This window comes from Nematostella vectensis, chromosome 12 (assembly GCF_932526225.1).
Source record: "Nematostella vectensis chromosome 12, jaNemVect1.1, whole genome shotgun sequence".
NCBI lineage: Eukaryota > Metazoa > Cnidaria > Anthozoa > Actiniaria > Edwardsiidae > Nematostella > Nematostella vectensis.
The window spans coordinates 3386453-3401636 of NC_064045.1; the positions used below are offsets into that span (position 1 = coordinate 3386453).

Sequence of the window (15184 nt, forward strand, 5' to 3'; positions counted from 1 at the left end):
AGTCTATACACTATACACAGTCGGGAAAGGTGTTGATATTGTATACAAGCAAGAAAAAAACATTCAATTCCGACAACAAAGCTCAGTTTAGATTCGCTTGCTAAACGTTGCTACACGTTTTTATTTCAAATTTTTAACGTTTGTTTGAGGCATCTTTTAGTGGGTAACTTCATGCCTAACCACGCCCACTTTAGTATCTTTTAGAGTTAAAATATAACCAGACACGCCCACTTAAGAATTTAATATGTGTTAGCAAATTGAGAACTGTCGACATTTACTAAATGCTGCTAGTAGGAGCTATTAATTGTAGAAATAAATTCCAAGAACCAGTAAAATTACGATTTTATAGTGTACAAGGACAACAGAAAACGTTAAATAAATCCCAACTCAGATTTGTTTGCCCTCTCTTAACATAGAACAGTTTTAACTCATTATTAGGTCGACAATTTACTAGGTTACTTGAATAAATTGAAACTGTCGGGCATTTAGTCCTTTTATTTGACAAAAAGCGGGGGGTATGGACCACGTTTCACGGACCGTGCAAAATGGCTTTTTCACGTCTCACGGACCGAAAAACGGCCTTTTAAATCGTTAAATCACGTTTCACGGACGTCGAAATGGACGACTTCACGTTTCTCGACAGTTATAAATAGCCAAATCTCGTTTCACGATACTCTGAAAAGCTGTGTTTGTCCGGAAAGCCCTAAATAATTAAAAAAATAATTAAAACTTATTTTCTTTTGTAAGGCTAAAACTTTGTAATTGAACATAAATCCCCCTGCTCTAATCCTTTAAACGTAAAGCTTTGCCTCTGCACAAGCTGGGTTTGCTCAGCGCTTGCCAGAATCAACGAGAAGCCGATAAGCTCAACGATCCAAAAACTATATAAAAGGTTATTGCAAGAACAAGATCTTCATTCGAAGACGATTGTCTTGAACAAAGACGAAGATGAAGACGTTACTATTAGCCGGATTGCTTTCCTTTGCTGTGCCTTTCCTTTGCTGTGCCTTTGCAGTGGCCAAAGATGACGACCAGACAATGGCATTGGTATAGTGTTTCAGATATAAAGGCCCTGATATTAATTCCTGGTCATGCTTTCTTAGCAATAACTTACTTTTGTTTTTCAACAGAAATACTTGAACCAGTTCCACTACATCTCACCGGCAAGATCTGGAAACCACGACGTGAAGACGGCTCTGGAGAAATTCCAGTCATTTGCTGGGCTCCCTGTGACGGGGGAGATTGACGCTTCCACCATCGCCCAGATGAAGATGCCGAGATGTGGCATGCCTGATGTGGATGACAACGGACTCAGAATTCGAAGGTAAAAAGCTTACATGAAGTTCGTTTCTACTTCGTTCCTCTGATTTATATCACGATGCTCTTCTACTGTTATGAAATTGTTTAATCAGAAGTCTTCTAGCTTAGGTATTTTACAAATTCCATTTTCTTTGTAAACCGTTTTGTGCAACTGTTTCGGGTTTGACATAAGATAAATCAATATCTCCCGCTTATATACTCATAATATTTTTATTTATCTTAGTTTCCAAAACGAGACGCACAATGCTTTGCCCCAAAACGAGGCTTATGCATAGTGCCCCCTCCCTCCCACCCTGAAAACTAGAAATAACATATCAATCAATGGCTGTCGTTTTTCTAAATGGTCTAAAAGAGCCCGGGGCGAGTGCGCGGGAAACCTGTGATATTCTAAAACGTTAGGGACTAGGCTCCATTTTCAAGAAGGCTGCCAGCAAAATCGTAGTAAACATGAATTCCTGCAAATTAACGTTGAAATTTTCGACCTGCAAATGTCTAAAGTGATAAAATAGCGAAAAAATGATTGAAGCGGACTCCCAAATATGGTATGTAATGCTTAATAAGGAAATGACCGAGCGACATAGACAAACGACAGTTTTTAAAACAAGATTGACTGATATGAATTGTCAAGATTGCAACTCAATGTCTTAAAACAGCCTATAATATTTCGCATTAACTGATGATGATTGATAATGATATGACATTTGTTTCAGGTATAAAAGCGGACCCAATTGGATGAAGAAGCATCTTACATACCACATCTCATACGGCAGCGATCTTCCGGAAAAAGTACAGGATGGGGTCTTCGCTAAAGCTCTCGATTACTGGGCCCGCGTATCCGGAATGAGCTTTTCCAGGACAATGGACTTTCAGAACGCTGACCTTAGAATCAGGTAAGGCTAAATAGCGCCCGCCTAGATTTTCGTAGAATTACCATAGTTTGTCACTATTCAAAGTCTGCACTGGGAAGTCTTCTATTTGGATGACTGGGAAGTCTTCTATTTGGGCGACTGGAAATACTTAAAAGGGAAAGCCTTTCTGTAAAAACTGTTTTATTAATGGTATCTATTAATGTTTTTATTAATGGTAGCGATGAAAGTCCTACAGTACGATAACTAGTTTTGTATCACTTCATATTAAAATTGCTCTATCTTTTTTTACGGAGGGCCCAATGCTCATGATTTTTTTTCTCTACAAATTTACTTATATAATATGCACAAAAAAGACTACACATTTTCAAATTTTATTGATTTATATGTTTTTTTTCTGATTGCACATAGTGGTAGTAGTTCCGTAGCAGCGGTTATAGTTCCGAATCTCTCAAAAATCATGTCGTACGGTACGAGTTTTTTTTTTTTTTTTTTGAGAATTAATAATAAACATATTTACTGAATAACAAATCCGTGCGTCTGAATAACATATCCTGAATAACATATCCTTCCGTCCGTCCCTTAAGAACATCGTATGACAACCAAGCTTTGCAGGTTGCAAGCTTTGTATGTGTCAAGGGAGGTGCAAAACTGTGGTCACGTGATTTGTGACGTCATCAATGACGTCACAATACGCAAAATATGCTTAAGTCATAAAAATGAAAAACATTCATATCTCGTGAAAGAAACATTGTATAACAACCAAACTTGGTAGGTGTCATGTATGTGTCAAGGGCGGTGCAAAGATATGGTCAAGTGAGGCGTGACGTCATCGATAACGTCACTTTGAGAAAAACTATCCCGATGTCGTATCTATATGTATATCTCCTAAACGAAACATTATATGAAAACCAAACTTGGTATGTGTTATTTATGTGTCAAGGGGGATGCATAAATATAGTCACGTGATTGTTACGTCATCAATGATGTCACTAGATGCGAAAATATGCTGACGTCATCAAAATAAAGAAATATTTATATTTCACGAAGAAAACATCGTATGGCAACTCAGTAGTTGTCATGTAGGTGTCAAGGGTGATGCAGCAATATAGTCACATGTTGTGTGATGTCATCGATGACCTCACTTAAAGCAAAAAAAATTGATTAAAAAAACATCCATAAAAACATCCATATCTATTAAAAGAAACATTGTTTCACAACCAAACTTGGCAGGTGTCATGTTTCTGTCAAGAGGGGTACGAAAATAGTGTTACGTGATAAACTTGTTATGTGTCATGTAGATGTCAAGGGTGAGGGGGAAAGACATATAAAACATATTCCCCACGCATAGTGTCCTTCGTATGCATTGCCTTATATGGGAATTGATACCCATATTTAGAAGAGCTAAAGTTTTCCCGCTCCCTGATCTCCAGAAAACATGGTGAAAAATGCTGATTCCTGTCAATTTGAGACTCGAGGCAAAAATGTGTAAAAAAAAAACTTTATCGCTTGGTCAAATCTTTATCACACAAGCCTTGAAAAGCCCTTAGACCCAGGCCTCTAAGAGATTGGCCGAGCGAGTTTTAAGGTCACCCAAATATTGATATGGGTATAGCAAGTTGGTCGCGTGAAATCGTTGACGTTGTCAAAAACAGAAATATAATAATATTAAATATTTATTAAATTATTAAGCGAAAATAAGCAAAGATTTAGTCGTTTGGAGCTCCGCCTTTAGGCAATGAATCCAGTTCCAATCAAGCCAGAAAAAAACATACACATAACAGACTTTCTTCTTTCTAAGCATTCGTATTGAAAATTTTTATCGAACATTTTTGTTAAAGGAGGTACTGTTTTTATCTGACTTTCGTGACGCGGGTCAGCCCACTAAGAAGTAAACGCTGTTTTTTATAGCAACAATTTTGAAAATCGCTTCGAAATAACGTTACTTACTGAAAAAAACATTGGATAAAATAAGCTGGATATATATCTTAGGAAAGGTTAATTTTGTATCATTTAGGTAGTTTTGGATTGTTCAAATCTACAATATTTGAGATAAAAACAAATGCTGAGTGATGAAACGGAACTATGACTGCTACGGAACTGATTATCGTACTGTATGATAAACAATTATGAATAGTTATGAATAGTTCAGCAAGATAAAAAACCGTTCAGTAATTGAACTGAATTTTTGCGGACTTTAATTCCATATGAAGTTTTGGTTTTTAACTTAAAAGTTAAATCTACTATTCCGATTGGTTGGTTGTTGAGTTCGGGAATCGGACTCACAAGTTATTTTGGTGTTTAGAATTCCCTATGGTAGCCCGATACAAACTAGATGATATAAATATTAAGTGAAAAAATTGCCGAGTCATTTTGATAGCAAAATACTTGCAAAGTACTTTGACAAATCTCTATTGATTTTTGTTTATATGCACACGTTGGGGCCTACCCATTACAAATAAATATTTTAAGTCATACTTAACAACAGATTATTTATTTCGCTCATCAGTTTTGGATACAAGTCTCACAGTGGATGTGCCTCCCCATTTGATGGACCTGGGGGTGTACTGGCCCACGCTTTCTTCCCCAATGACGGCCGCGCCCACTTTGACGAGGACGAGAATTTCACGGACGGGACCTCCCAAGGCACGAACCTACTCTGGGTGGCGACGCACGAGTTTGGCCACTCCCTGGGCCTGGATCATAGTAATGTGCAAAGTGCGATCATGTTCCCGTACTACGGGGGCTACAGGCCAGACCTCGACTTGCATGAAGACGATATTCAAGGAATAAGATCTCTTTACGGTGAGGCAGCGCTGTAGCAGGCATACAAATATCAGGGGAGGCACGATACACAGAATCGTGGGGGCCCAGCCATACCCATATTGGTCAATTCCTTAAAATGTTTGAAAATATTGGGGGCACATAATCCCAGTGCCGCACCTGATGATGGGCCCTATGAGGGTTGACACGTTCTGCAAACTCATCTCAGAATCTTATCTTATATTTTGTAATCATCTTATGTTTTCTCTTTGACTAAGTTTAAACATTGCATTATCCATTAACCGTATCTTATTCACATGTTGTATTTATTTCCTCAGGAAGTGAAAACTCTGGCTCTCGTAAGTACTACATTTTTTTATTACTGTAAATTTATTTGGTTTGAAATAAGCCAAAACACGGACTTGTTCTATAATACATGTTTTTATAGTTAATCAATCAATGTTAAGCTTTATTGATAATTGCTCGCGCCCCAGAGTCAGCCCCTCCCATACCCCGGAGCGCGAAGATGTATCGATCAACCACTTCTTAATTATTGTTTACAATTGAAAATACGTCGGTTTGTTTTCAAGAAACATTCAAACTAACCACCCATAATCGAAGTTTAATACCTTATTAAAGATATTTTATTGTAAGCATCTCAGTCATTTCCTTGAATTTGTCGTTTGAAATGGATTCTTAAAGTGGGGCGAGTTTTCGCTGGAGCGTCGTAAAATGGCGATTAATCTCCCTTTATGATTTCCCCCACCCCTCTCCCCCTGGGAAGATTGTTGTCTTTAGTGGGATCCTATGTACTATGCCTTCCGATCATGAATAAATGTCTTCAGAAAACGATAATGTAATATATTTAACCGATTTCGATATCTATTCTAAATACTTTATACAGAAAACTGTCGTGACTATGATTCTAACTGCCCGCAATGGAAAAGCTATTGCGGGCAAAATGATTACGTCAACGCCAGATGCAAGAAGACCTGTGGCAAATGCTGAGTGATGACGTCACTTTATTGTAATGTTTGGTGAATAAATAAAGCTATCTGAAACCTGAGCGTTTTTAATCACCGCCTATAGTACCAAAACATCATTTATTTTCCGGTATCCAAGGTGCATGTGTTGCCGTCAAATCTCACATTACCCTCAACTGTGCCACCAAATTAACGACCCAGACGTACTAATACGTGCGTTTCTCGGGCTACTATATAACAGAGTTTTGCTAATCTCAACGTCAGTCATTGTCACATTTTCCAAATACACCTATTGGCAAAATACAAAATCCTAAGTACACACGGGGGGGTGCCTAGGGGGGGAGGGGCGCCTAGGGGGGGGGGGGGGGGGTTGCCCGCCAGTGGCTGCCAAAAAGTGGATCATTTCTTTAAAAGGGATCTTCAAATGACGTAAATGATCTAATAAACGCTCCTATAAAAACGCCTCCTATCTAATGAACGCCCACTTACAAGTTTGTAATGAACGCCCCTTCTATCTAACGCCCCCTTACCCTCCCTCCAAGCTTAAAAACCAAACGACATAGGAATTTCGGTAATATAAATCAAATTCAATTAATCTTTGGCTTGTACTATACAGGGTGAGAAGACTTGCTTAATGTCGAGAAATGCTTGCTACGCAGGCTTTAATTGTCACGGGATTGATTGTCCCTATGTTTTCATTGTCTTCATTCTTTAGATTTCAGTTTAGATAGTTACCCGATGCATTGTCTAGATAGTTTAAATAGTTGAGATTATGCAAGGTGATGGTTATATAGGTTAATAGTTGTGCGCATTTTTCAAGAACAATTTAGAATTTTAGATAACAACAACAGTTATGCAATCGGACTTGTGAACTCTTTTATTTACTTTTCATAAATACTTCACTCTGATTTAATTAATTAATTGACTCTGATTTAATTAATTTATTAAGTCAGTCGGTGTGTGCAGAGTGCTAGTATGGTACACATGGGTCGCTGAAAGTGAAGAACGGGAAGGGAGTTACCGAAATACGAATGGAGTTCCGAAGGAGGAAGAGGGTAGAAGCCAATATCATGGAACTGTTGAAGTAAGACAAACTTGAATTGTGTAACCCAGATCGCGTTAAGTGACTCAAGATGTGTTGCAAGATTTGTTGATTGACTGCCGGCGAGTGTGTGTGTTAAGGATACCGTAGACCCAAGCGGTAATTACCCCGATCGTCCCGGCAAATTCGCTCGCGCTCGCGTCGGATTAAAGCAAATGCCAACAAACTATATATCAATTTAAAACTTAATGATTGTACTTTCCTCCTAAGATAATCATTTTTTATACGCGCTTAATTTTCAGTGCTTTTGCCTGGTCCGAAGTGCGAAATCGACCACTTTTAAACATGCGAATTATTTGTACACACCAAAAGCGCGTAACCTCACGGGGTCTGCTTAATATCTTTCGTCATGTACTGAACTGACAAACCGTGTCTACATTTTACGTCACACAGCCTCGTTGATTAATAATCAAGGGTCAAAGTTAGGCGTGGAATAATTTTGCTTCTTTGGCTACAACGCGCTAATCAAGTCCGTAGCAAAAAAAGCTATTGATTATCCGCGGCACGGTGTGACAGAACAATATCTATACTAGACGCTTGCCAAGTTGCGCAGGAATCGGGCGGTTAGAAGTGTACCTTTAATTCACATATTTAGAGCAAGATGGGGTGAAATTTGATTGCGAGATATATAGGGGATTGAAGTTGTCTAAACATTAGAGGCAGCGTGACAGTAATGACAGACGAAGAGCAAATAGAGCCGCGTATGGCAACCAATCACATCGCACGCTCTACACGCAGCGGGAAAACTCTTAGGCGCTCAAATGTCATAGCGCTAGTCGTGCAAGTGAAGGAAGATGCCTAGACCAAAGCGAGCTTGCACCGAAGAAAAGAAGAGCACGGAAAACTTATAAAGACCGCGAACGGAGACAACTCTGTTTTGGGCTTTCTTCCTCGCTTAGCCTTCTTCAAAGGAAGCCAAGCATTCTTACTTAATCTTGGCGTAGTTTACAACTATGCAAAATTTAGAGTAAACACTTATAAAGTTAATATAAATACGGATAAATCTCGGATAAAACGTCGATAATGATACTGATGCGCTTGTATGCGGTTTGGGGGAAAAGCCGTAAAACTAAGTTCCCCGGATGTTGATCGCGGGACTTTGAGCTAAGTAAACAGGATTTAGGATTACTGACGCCTTCGAGAATAACGCTACACTCGTTCGAATTCGGTTTTTCTTGAATATCTGGCGGAGTATTTAAGATTTTGGTGGTATTTCTTTTGCTAACATCTAGAGTGTGCCTATTGTCATCGAATGGCATAATAAAAAAATTTCACCCGAAATGAAGCCATTTGGGTCTACGGTATCGTTAAATTAATTTATTTTCATGTTATAGTCTTTATTTTTCTTCTTAGTCTAGAATTATACTTAATAAGAATATTCAAATATACAAAGTCTATATAAATACATTGTTATATCGTGCTCCTACGCGTGACATGATTTTAACGTGACCCTGATTGAGACTAGAGCCATATGATCGTGCCTGCGCACCCCAAGCCCCCCCCCCCCCCTACCTCACCCAATCTAAATATAAATCACGATTTAAATTGAAGAAAGCCTGATCTAGTTTGCACCAAATTACATTTTTATTTTGGCTAGTTATGTACTGTACCCCTTTTTGTATATTTATCTCTTATGTGTTAACCCTTCCTTTTCTTTCTGTTATACATTCAGTAATAATGTACAAAGTGTTCTACATCTAGGTCTGATTCTTGATTTGCATGAGTTTCAACTATACCTGCTTATTAAATATAGATAATACTATTTCTATGTACTACTGTTATATTGAGTTTGTTCATTAAACGGCTTTAGTAGCCCTAAAGCTATTTTGAGGTTACTTACTAGTCTCTTTGTACCTGTGTTATTGTTCAAATGTACACGATCAAAGAAAACTCCTCTGTTGATATTTCCATACCTGTCTGTGGTCACGCTCTAGTTGTCCACGTATGTTATGCCACGCCTTCTGCATAGGTGTATGTACCCATTGTTAACGGCGTCGATCATCTCACTCTTCTCGTGGTCATCTGAAACATGTAAAATACCAGAAATTGTAATTTTACTTTTTTGCCATTTTTGCGACGCTGACTCTACAAATAATTCCATATTGCGGATAATCTCTCCCGCGTCGATGTTCGTGATGTCGTTTGTTCACGTATGGAGTATAACTTGTTCAAAGTGTTTATATTTGTGTGTTTAAGTTTGCTAAAATTGTAAAGACCTATCATGTTCTACATACTTTGCTGACCAAGCCTAATAAGCCCCTGGCTTCGGCTTTTCCCTTATTGTAAATACATTTAAAATATTCAATAAAAGATTGATTGATTGATAGTTATTCCTCCATCCAGACTCCATCCATTCTTATGATACTGTCCTGTACTAGCTCCGCGGACTCGCCTCTGATGTCTTGTTTACAAATCTATCCGAAGTAAATTTCCGTTCCTTGATCCCATTGAACATGGAGTCGCGCCCAGCATCAGTGTTGGCGCTTTGGCCTGAAATCTTGTGTTATTTATTCTTGGAGCTTGTATTTCCCCGGGCATTTGCTTGATTGGATCTGTGAATGGTCTCTTCTGTTATATTGCCTTGGACAGGGGCTTTTCGCTGTGTGCTTGTTTGATTCAGCGATGACGCTGTCTGTGTAGCACTCGGGGTAGTTTTCACTGTCGAACTCGGGGGATAACCTTCTGTCAATCTGTACGTTTAATTTATTTCTGGTCCAGTTACTCTCTCTAGAACGAGAAATGATCCGACGTGGAGATGCTGTAAGACTTTCGGGAATCGTCGTTTTTGTGTTCGGTTGTCTATAGCTCCCTTTTAGCTATCTCTGAACGTGATTCCGCATCTGCTTGTTTCTGCAATATTCTTGTTTGACAGATTTTAAAGGTCTTGGTAAAGGTAAATGTTAACACCACTGTTTGTTTTGTGGTTTTGCAAAACCTGTATTAAGTTTAAAAACTTAAATTTGCAAAAAAATTTTTCCAGAAATAGCATTCTAAGACGGCTAAAATGGGCCTTTGCTGTTCCCCGTGACCTGTTCACCGTGAATTCACGCAAAAAAGGGCAATGAGCGAAAATATTTGCGCGCGAAAATTATTATACTTGCGCCAGACAAGCGAATTCGCACCAGTACCTGACGCTCAGTCGCACCACAGGTAACACATCCGAGATTATGTCACTAGAGAATGGCAAACATGGCGGACGCTTCTAAATTCCGTTTCGTGTTCCGCAATGCTTTCTGTATGATCAACATCACCTGCTTTCTGTACCATACTTTAAAAATGGACCTGAAATCCTACCAAATCTTCGGCGGGCGTTTCAAGTTCTTAACCTTCATCAATATGATTTTACAGGGAACCTATTTCATTTGGGTCGCAGCCTTAGAGATACAAGCGATGATCGACGGAAAAAGAAGAAACACGAAGTCTTCCCATTCATGTGAGTTCCTCTTCGCCAGTCTAGCGTTTCCTATTGGACTCACCGTATCCGTGCTTTTCTGGGGACTATATCTGATTGATCCCTTATCTTGTCAAAGTCCGGAGGCCTCTGGTCTGATACCGAAATGGTTGAATCATTATATGCATACACTTCCGGCACTGGAGGTTTTCGCTGAAGTGATCTTATTCAAGCATATTTACCCGCGAAAGATAATAGGAATGGTAACAATACTAGGATTTGGAACGGCTTACATGGCCTGGGTTTTTTACATTGCTTACTTCCACCATTTTTGGGTTTATCCGTTCTTGGAGAGAATGGATATTATGACGATTGGAGTTTTCTTCGCCGCTTCCGGTGCTCTGCTGGTGGTTAATTATGTTATCGGAGAGATTATGGCAAATAATTGTTACTTCATGGAAAGAAAAGAATTACCAGAGTCAAAGACAAAATAAACGCGTAAACGGCGAGAAAATAGAGGTGGTTGTTAGAAAGCATATTTGCAAAATATTGGAATTTCTACTTAGAACTGCATCTATAAAGTCCCTTAGTGATTACTCGACACTGTTTAATTATTTATCCGAAAACGTTAGTTTACTGGTGTGTTGTTGAACATTCATGTACTTTCCAATTTGCCATGGTTATTTTTGTAACAATTTGCTGTACTTATAAATATGCGAGAATTTTTGGGCTAGGGGGTCTTTAATAATTTATTCGCTGTTATTTGTTTGGGTCACTAAATAATAAAATAAAATAAGGGTTGCGGGTATTTAAAAGTAAGGGAGGATCGAATTACTTATAGAAAATAAAATTTCGTAAAATACTTCAATTAATTTTGTATGTCTAGCTTTCTGGTTTCCCTAAAACATCTCAAAGCCATCTTCTGAGATTAAACAGGCCGATAAAATTTTCTCACTTTTTCTCAAATGCATTGCATTTATATCTGGCGCTTTATTTTTAACCAGAGTACAAATATAACTAAATATGGTTCACCAAAACCGGGTAGGTAGTCGACCAAATTTTTGCCTTTAATAAGAGCTCTTTCTTGAAGAAGTGGAAGAAGTGTTATTAATGACAAGGGGGGGTGGGGGGGGGTTGTATCCGTACTTCTACGAGAAAGAGAGGGCAAAGGGAGGGTATCCCAGGGTTCCCACAGTCAGGGAAAAGTCAGTGAAATTCGATTTTTTTTCAAGGTCAGGGAATGGTCAGGGAATTATGATTTAAGTCAGGGAAATTTGATAATTCTCAAAAAGTCAGGGAAAAGTCAGGGAATAATTCTTATTTTTCAAAAATCATTATTATGAATTGTGTTGGCGATAATCAAGCAACCTCACTGTTAATTAAAAGTTTCAAAAATCGCAATACATCAGTATAAACGAATTATCCTATGTGGTTTTCCTGTGGAGGAAAATGAAGTGGAGGACTGGGTCTGAATTATGTCGGCCATCTTGTTGCAGTATTGGAAAGCACGTGGAGGTAGGGCTGGAATTAAGTATTTTAGCTATTTTAAGGGCATTATTTCATAACCTTAGCAGTGATAGAGTGGGGGGATGCATAATGTAACAATTTATTGATCATTTAATGACAAAATCGGTAAACTAACGACATTTAATTCAAGATATTTTTGTATGCAGCGAATTTTTTCGTAACTGTTCAGTCTTAGTCTTAAGCTTTAAAAATTATTTTTGTTTATCCTGATTTGCATTTTGAAAAAGAGGAAACCACGCCTGAACTTAGTTAGATATACATTTTTTTTGTCCATTCTCATTGCATTTAATTGCAGCATGACTTTATACAAAATTATTTACAGTCGTAACACTTATTTTTTATAACTTTTGTATTGGTTTGTAGATGAGTAAGCGAACTGTATTTAATAATCTATGGCTTCAAGACCCACTATTTCCTTGGGTTGCACAAGCTCAGGAATCAACTAAAGCAAGGTGTAAAATGTGCTCTGTTACATTTGAGCTTGGAAATATGGGAAAACAAGCACTGATAAGTCATGCTAAAGGCAAAAAACATCTTAGGAGAGTTGCTCCATCGACACAACAAGTTTCTTTGAACTCTTTTGTCACTGTGCAAAAGCAAGAATCCGAACAAAATTCTTCAGCAGCAGAAAGGACAATGACTGTACCACCTCCTCCCGTCGATCTTTCTCAAGTTGCCAGTTCATCTGATTCATCTAAAGGCACAATTAAAAAGTATGTTACCAAAGATGAAACTCTAAAAGCAGAGGTGCTGTGGGCTATAAAAGTCCTCATGTCTCACTATTCCTGTAATAGTAGTGCAGGCACTGACAAGCTATTTTCCAATATGTTTCCAGACAGTGTAATTGCCAAACAGTTCCAATGTGGAGCAACAAAGTGTTCATACTTGATTTGTTTTGGCATTGCCCCATTTTTTCATGATGAATTAATGAAAAGACTTCAAGAGCAAGGAACAATGTATGTTATCTCATTTGATGAATCGCTGAATAAAGTGATCCAGAAAGAACAGATGGATTTGATTGTGCGCTTTTGGGATGTTCAGAAGAATAAAGTTGTATCAAGATACATTGATTCCCAGTTTCTTGGTCACACAAGAGCTGCAGATTTACTTCAAAGTTACAAGCTAGGTCTACAAAAGCTGAATCCTGCAAACCTTGTGCAGGTATCGATGGATGGTCCTAATGTTAACTGGAAATTTCTTGAAGACCTATTAGAAGATAGAGAACAAACTGATCCAGATCTTCCAAAGCTCATTAATATTGGTGCCTGTGGGTTACATGTGGTACATGGGGCTTTTAAATATGGAGCTACAGCCACAGGCTGGCGTCTTGATAAACTTCTGAGGTCTCTCTGGTACACTTTTTCAGACTCACCAGCAAAAAGAGAAGATTATGAAGCCATTTCTGGAAGTTCCATGTGGCCACTACGATTTTGTGGAACAAGGTGGCTGGAAGATTTGCCAGTGGCAGAACGAGCAGTGGCTATCTGGCCAAATATCAAGAAATATGTTGACGAGGTGTCAAAGCTACCAAAGAGCAAAATTCCTACAAGCCAATCTTTCAAAAATCTACAGGCATTTGTACAAGATCCACTCATTGTTGCCAAACTTGAGTTCTTTATTAGTATCGCACGCATTCTTGGGCCTTTTTTGAAGAAATTCCAAACCGATCAGCCCATGGTCCCCTTTCTTACACAAGATGTACAAACCATACTTGAAGCAATCCTTTCCAAGTTTGTTAAGAAGTCTGTGCTTCAAGAGGCAACAACATGTGCTAAGCTTGCTAACATTGATGTTAGCAAGTCTGACAATCTTCTACCACCAAGGAAGGTAGATGTAGGTTTTGCTGCGAAGATGTCAGTGCATAAGATGGAAAGTACTAAGCAAGCCACACCTCTACAAATCCTGGAATTCCAGAATAATTGCCTTGAATTTCTGAAACAATTATCTAGCAAGGTAATGGACAGATCTCCTCTAAAGTACAAGATGGCTAGGAATCTGGTGTCTTTAAATCCTATTTACATGGCATCAAACCCTGAAGCAGCAACAACCAGATTCTCCAATGTCCTTCAGCAACTGATATCGCATAAAATGAAATCTACCCATTGTTGTGATATTGCTCTACAGCAGTACAAGGCATTCCTTGCTGATGTGGAGAGATACAGTAAGGAGGACTTCAAGTCCTACCAGTCATCAGACAAAGCACTTGATGTCTTCCTAGCAGAGTACTTTCACCAGAAACCACAGTATGCAGACCTTTGGCAAACAGTAAAGATGCTGCTTATCTTGTCCCATGGTCAATCCTGTGTTGAAAGAGGATTCTCTGATAACAAGGATATCGTGAGCAACAATATGCACCAAGACACGCTTGTTGGATTTCGCAGAGCTCACAGTGGTGTCAAAAGTCTGGAATGTCCAATTGAAGATTCTATCACAACTGAGCTGCTTACATCTTGTAAATATGCTAGTAACAGATACAGACAATCTTTAGCAGAGAAGAAATCAATTGAGGCAAAAACCCATAAAGAAAGATTGAAAAGAAAAGTCGAAGAAGACATCAAGCAAGCAAAAAAGAAAAAACAAAAGCTTGAAACTACAGCTACTGCTCTTCTGAAAGAAGCCGATGACCTTGCTACTAATGCAGAAATGAAGGGAGACTTTAGCATTCTTGCAAAGTCGAACGCCTTGCGGGTAAAATCAAAAGAAAAGAGGAAGGAAATAGAGAAGGAAGAACAAAATATTGATCTTCTACAGAAGAAGCTGAAATCCTTTTGAAAAGACGTTAAGTCAAAATCTCACAATCTTGAGACACTATTGCTTTGTTGCTGTTATTGAAATTATAGATTATTCATTAAAAGTATTCATAAGACATGCTGCATGGTCATTGAAAAATGGGTTATGGTCAGGGAAAAGTCAGGGAAAAGTCAGGGAATTTTACTTTTTCAGATTAGTGGGAACCCTGTATCCGTACTTCTACGAGAAAGAGAGGGGCAAAGGGAGGGTATCCGTACTTCTACGAGAAAGAGAGGGGACAAAGGGAGGGTATCCGTACTTCTACGAGAAAGAGAGGGGACAAAGGGAGGGTATCCGTACTTTTACGAGAAAGAGAGAGGGGACAAAGGTAGGGTATCCGTACTTCTACGAGAAAGAGAGAGGGGACAAAGGTAGGGTATCCGTAGTTCTACGAGAAAGAGAGAGGGGACAAAGGTAGGGTATCCGTACTTCTACGAGAAAG

The 15184-nt window shown here is 38.7% G+C and overlaps 3 protein-coding genes across 3 annotated transcripts; all 3 read left to right on the forward strand.

The window, feature by feature from the left end:
- Positions 1-861: 861 nt before the first annotated feature.
- On the forward strand, positions 862-6015 carry LOC5516869 (matrilysin). The gene is made up of 6 exons (XM_001636860.3): positions 862-1047; positions 1131-1324; positions 2031-2210; positions 4696-4991; positions 5288-5308; positions 5854-6015. Exons 1-6 carry the CDS (start codon positions 949-951, stop codon positions 5955-5957), a joined length of 894 nt encoding a protein of 297 aa, XP_001636910.3. The 5' UTR covers positions 862-948; the 3' UTR covers positions 5958-6015.
- Positions 6016-9336: 3321 nt separating this feature from the next.
- LOC5516907 (androgen-induced gene 1 protein) lies at positions 9337-11293 on the forward strand. Its single transcript, XM_001636861.3, has one exon. It carries the CDS (start codon positions 10215-10217, stop codon positions 10917-10919), a length of 705 nt encoding a protein of 234 aa, XP_001636911.3. The 5' UTR covers positions 9337-10214; the 3' UTR covers positions 10920-11293.
- A 309-nt stretch (positions 11294-11602) lies between these two features.
- LOC116615683 lies at positions 11603-14818 on the forward strand. The gene is made up of 2 exons (XM_032377525.2): positions 11603-11940; positions 12316-14818. The coding sequence occupies exons 1-2, from the start codon at positions 11875-11877 to the stop codon at positions 14722-14724; spliced, it is 2475 nt and encodes an 824-aa protein (XP_032233416.2). The 5' UTR covers positions 11603-11874; the 3' UTR covers positions 14725-14818.
- Positions 14819-15184: the final 366 nt, after the last annotated feature.

What these genes read in the sequence shown, in the direction of transcription:
- LOC5516869 (XM_001636860.3), top strand. Translation starts at nt 949, where the DNA reads ATGAAGACGTTACTATTAGCCGGATTGCTTTCCTTTGCTGTGCCTTTC. An exon ending in AACGCTGACCTTAGAATCAG is followed by an intron (nt 2,211 to 4,695) that starts GTAAGGCTAAAT and finishes TTCGCTCATCAG; the next exon opens with TTTTGGATACAAGTCTCACA. An exon ending in AGGAATAAGATCTCTTTACG is followed by an intron (nt 4,992 to 5,287) that starts GTGAGGCAGCGC and finishes TTATTTCCTCAG; the next exon opens with GAAGTGAAAACTCTGGCTCT.
- LOC5516907 (XM_001636861.3), top strand. Translation starts at nt 10,215, where the DNA reads ATGGCAAACATGGCGGACGCTTCTAAATTCCGTTTCGTGTTCCGCAAT.
- LOC116615683 (XM_032377525.2), top strand. Translation starts at nt 11,875, where the DNA reads ATGAAGTGGAGGACTGGGTCTGAATTATGTCGGCCATCTTGTTGCAGT. An exon ending in GTATTGGAAAGCACGTGGAG is followed by an intron (nt 11,941 to 12,315) that starts GTAGGGCTGGAA and finishes ATTGGTTTGTAG; the next exon opens with ATGAGTAAGCGAACTGTATT.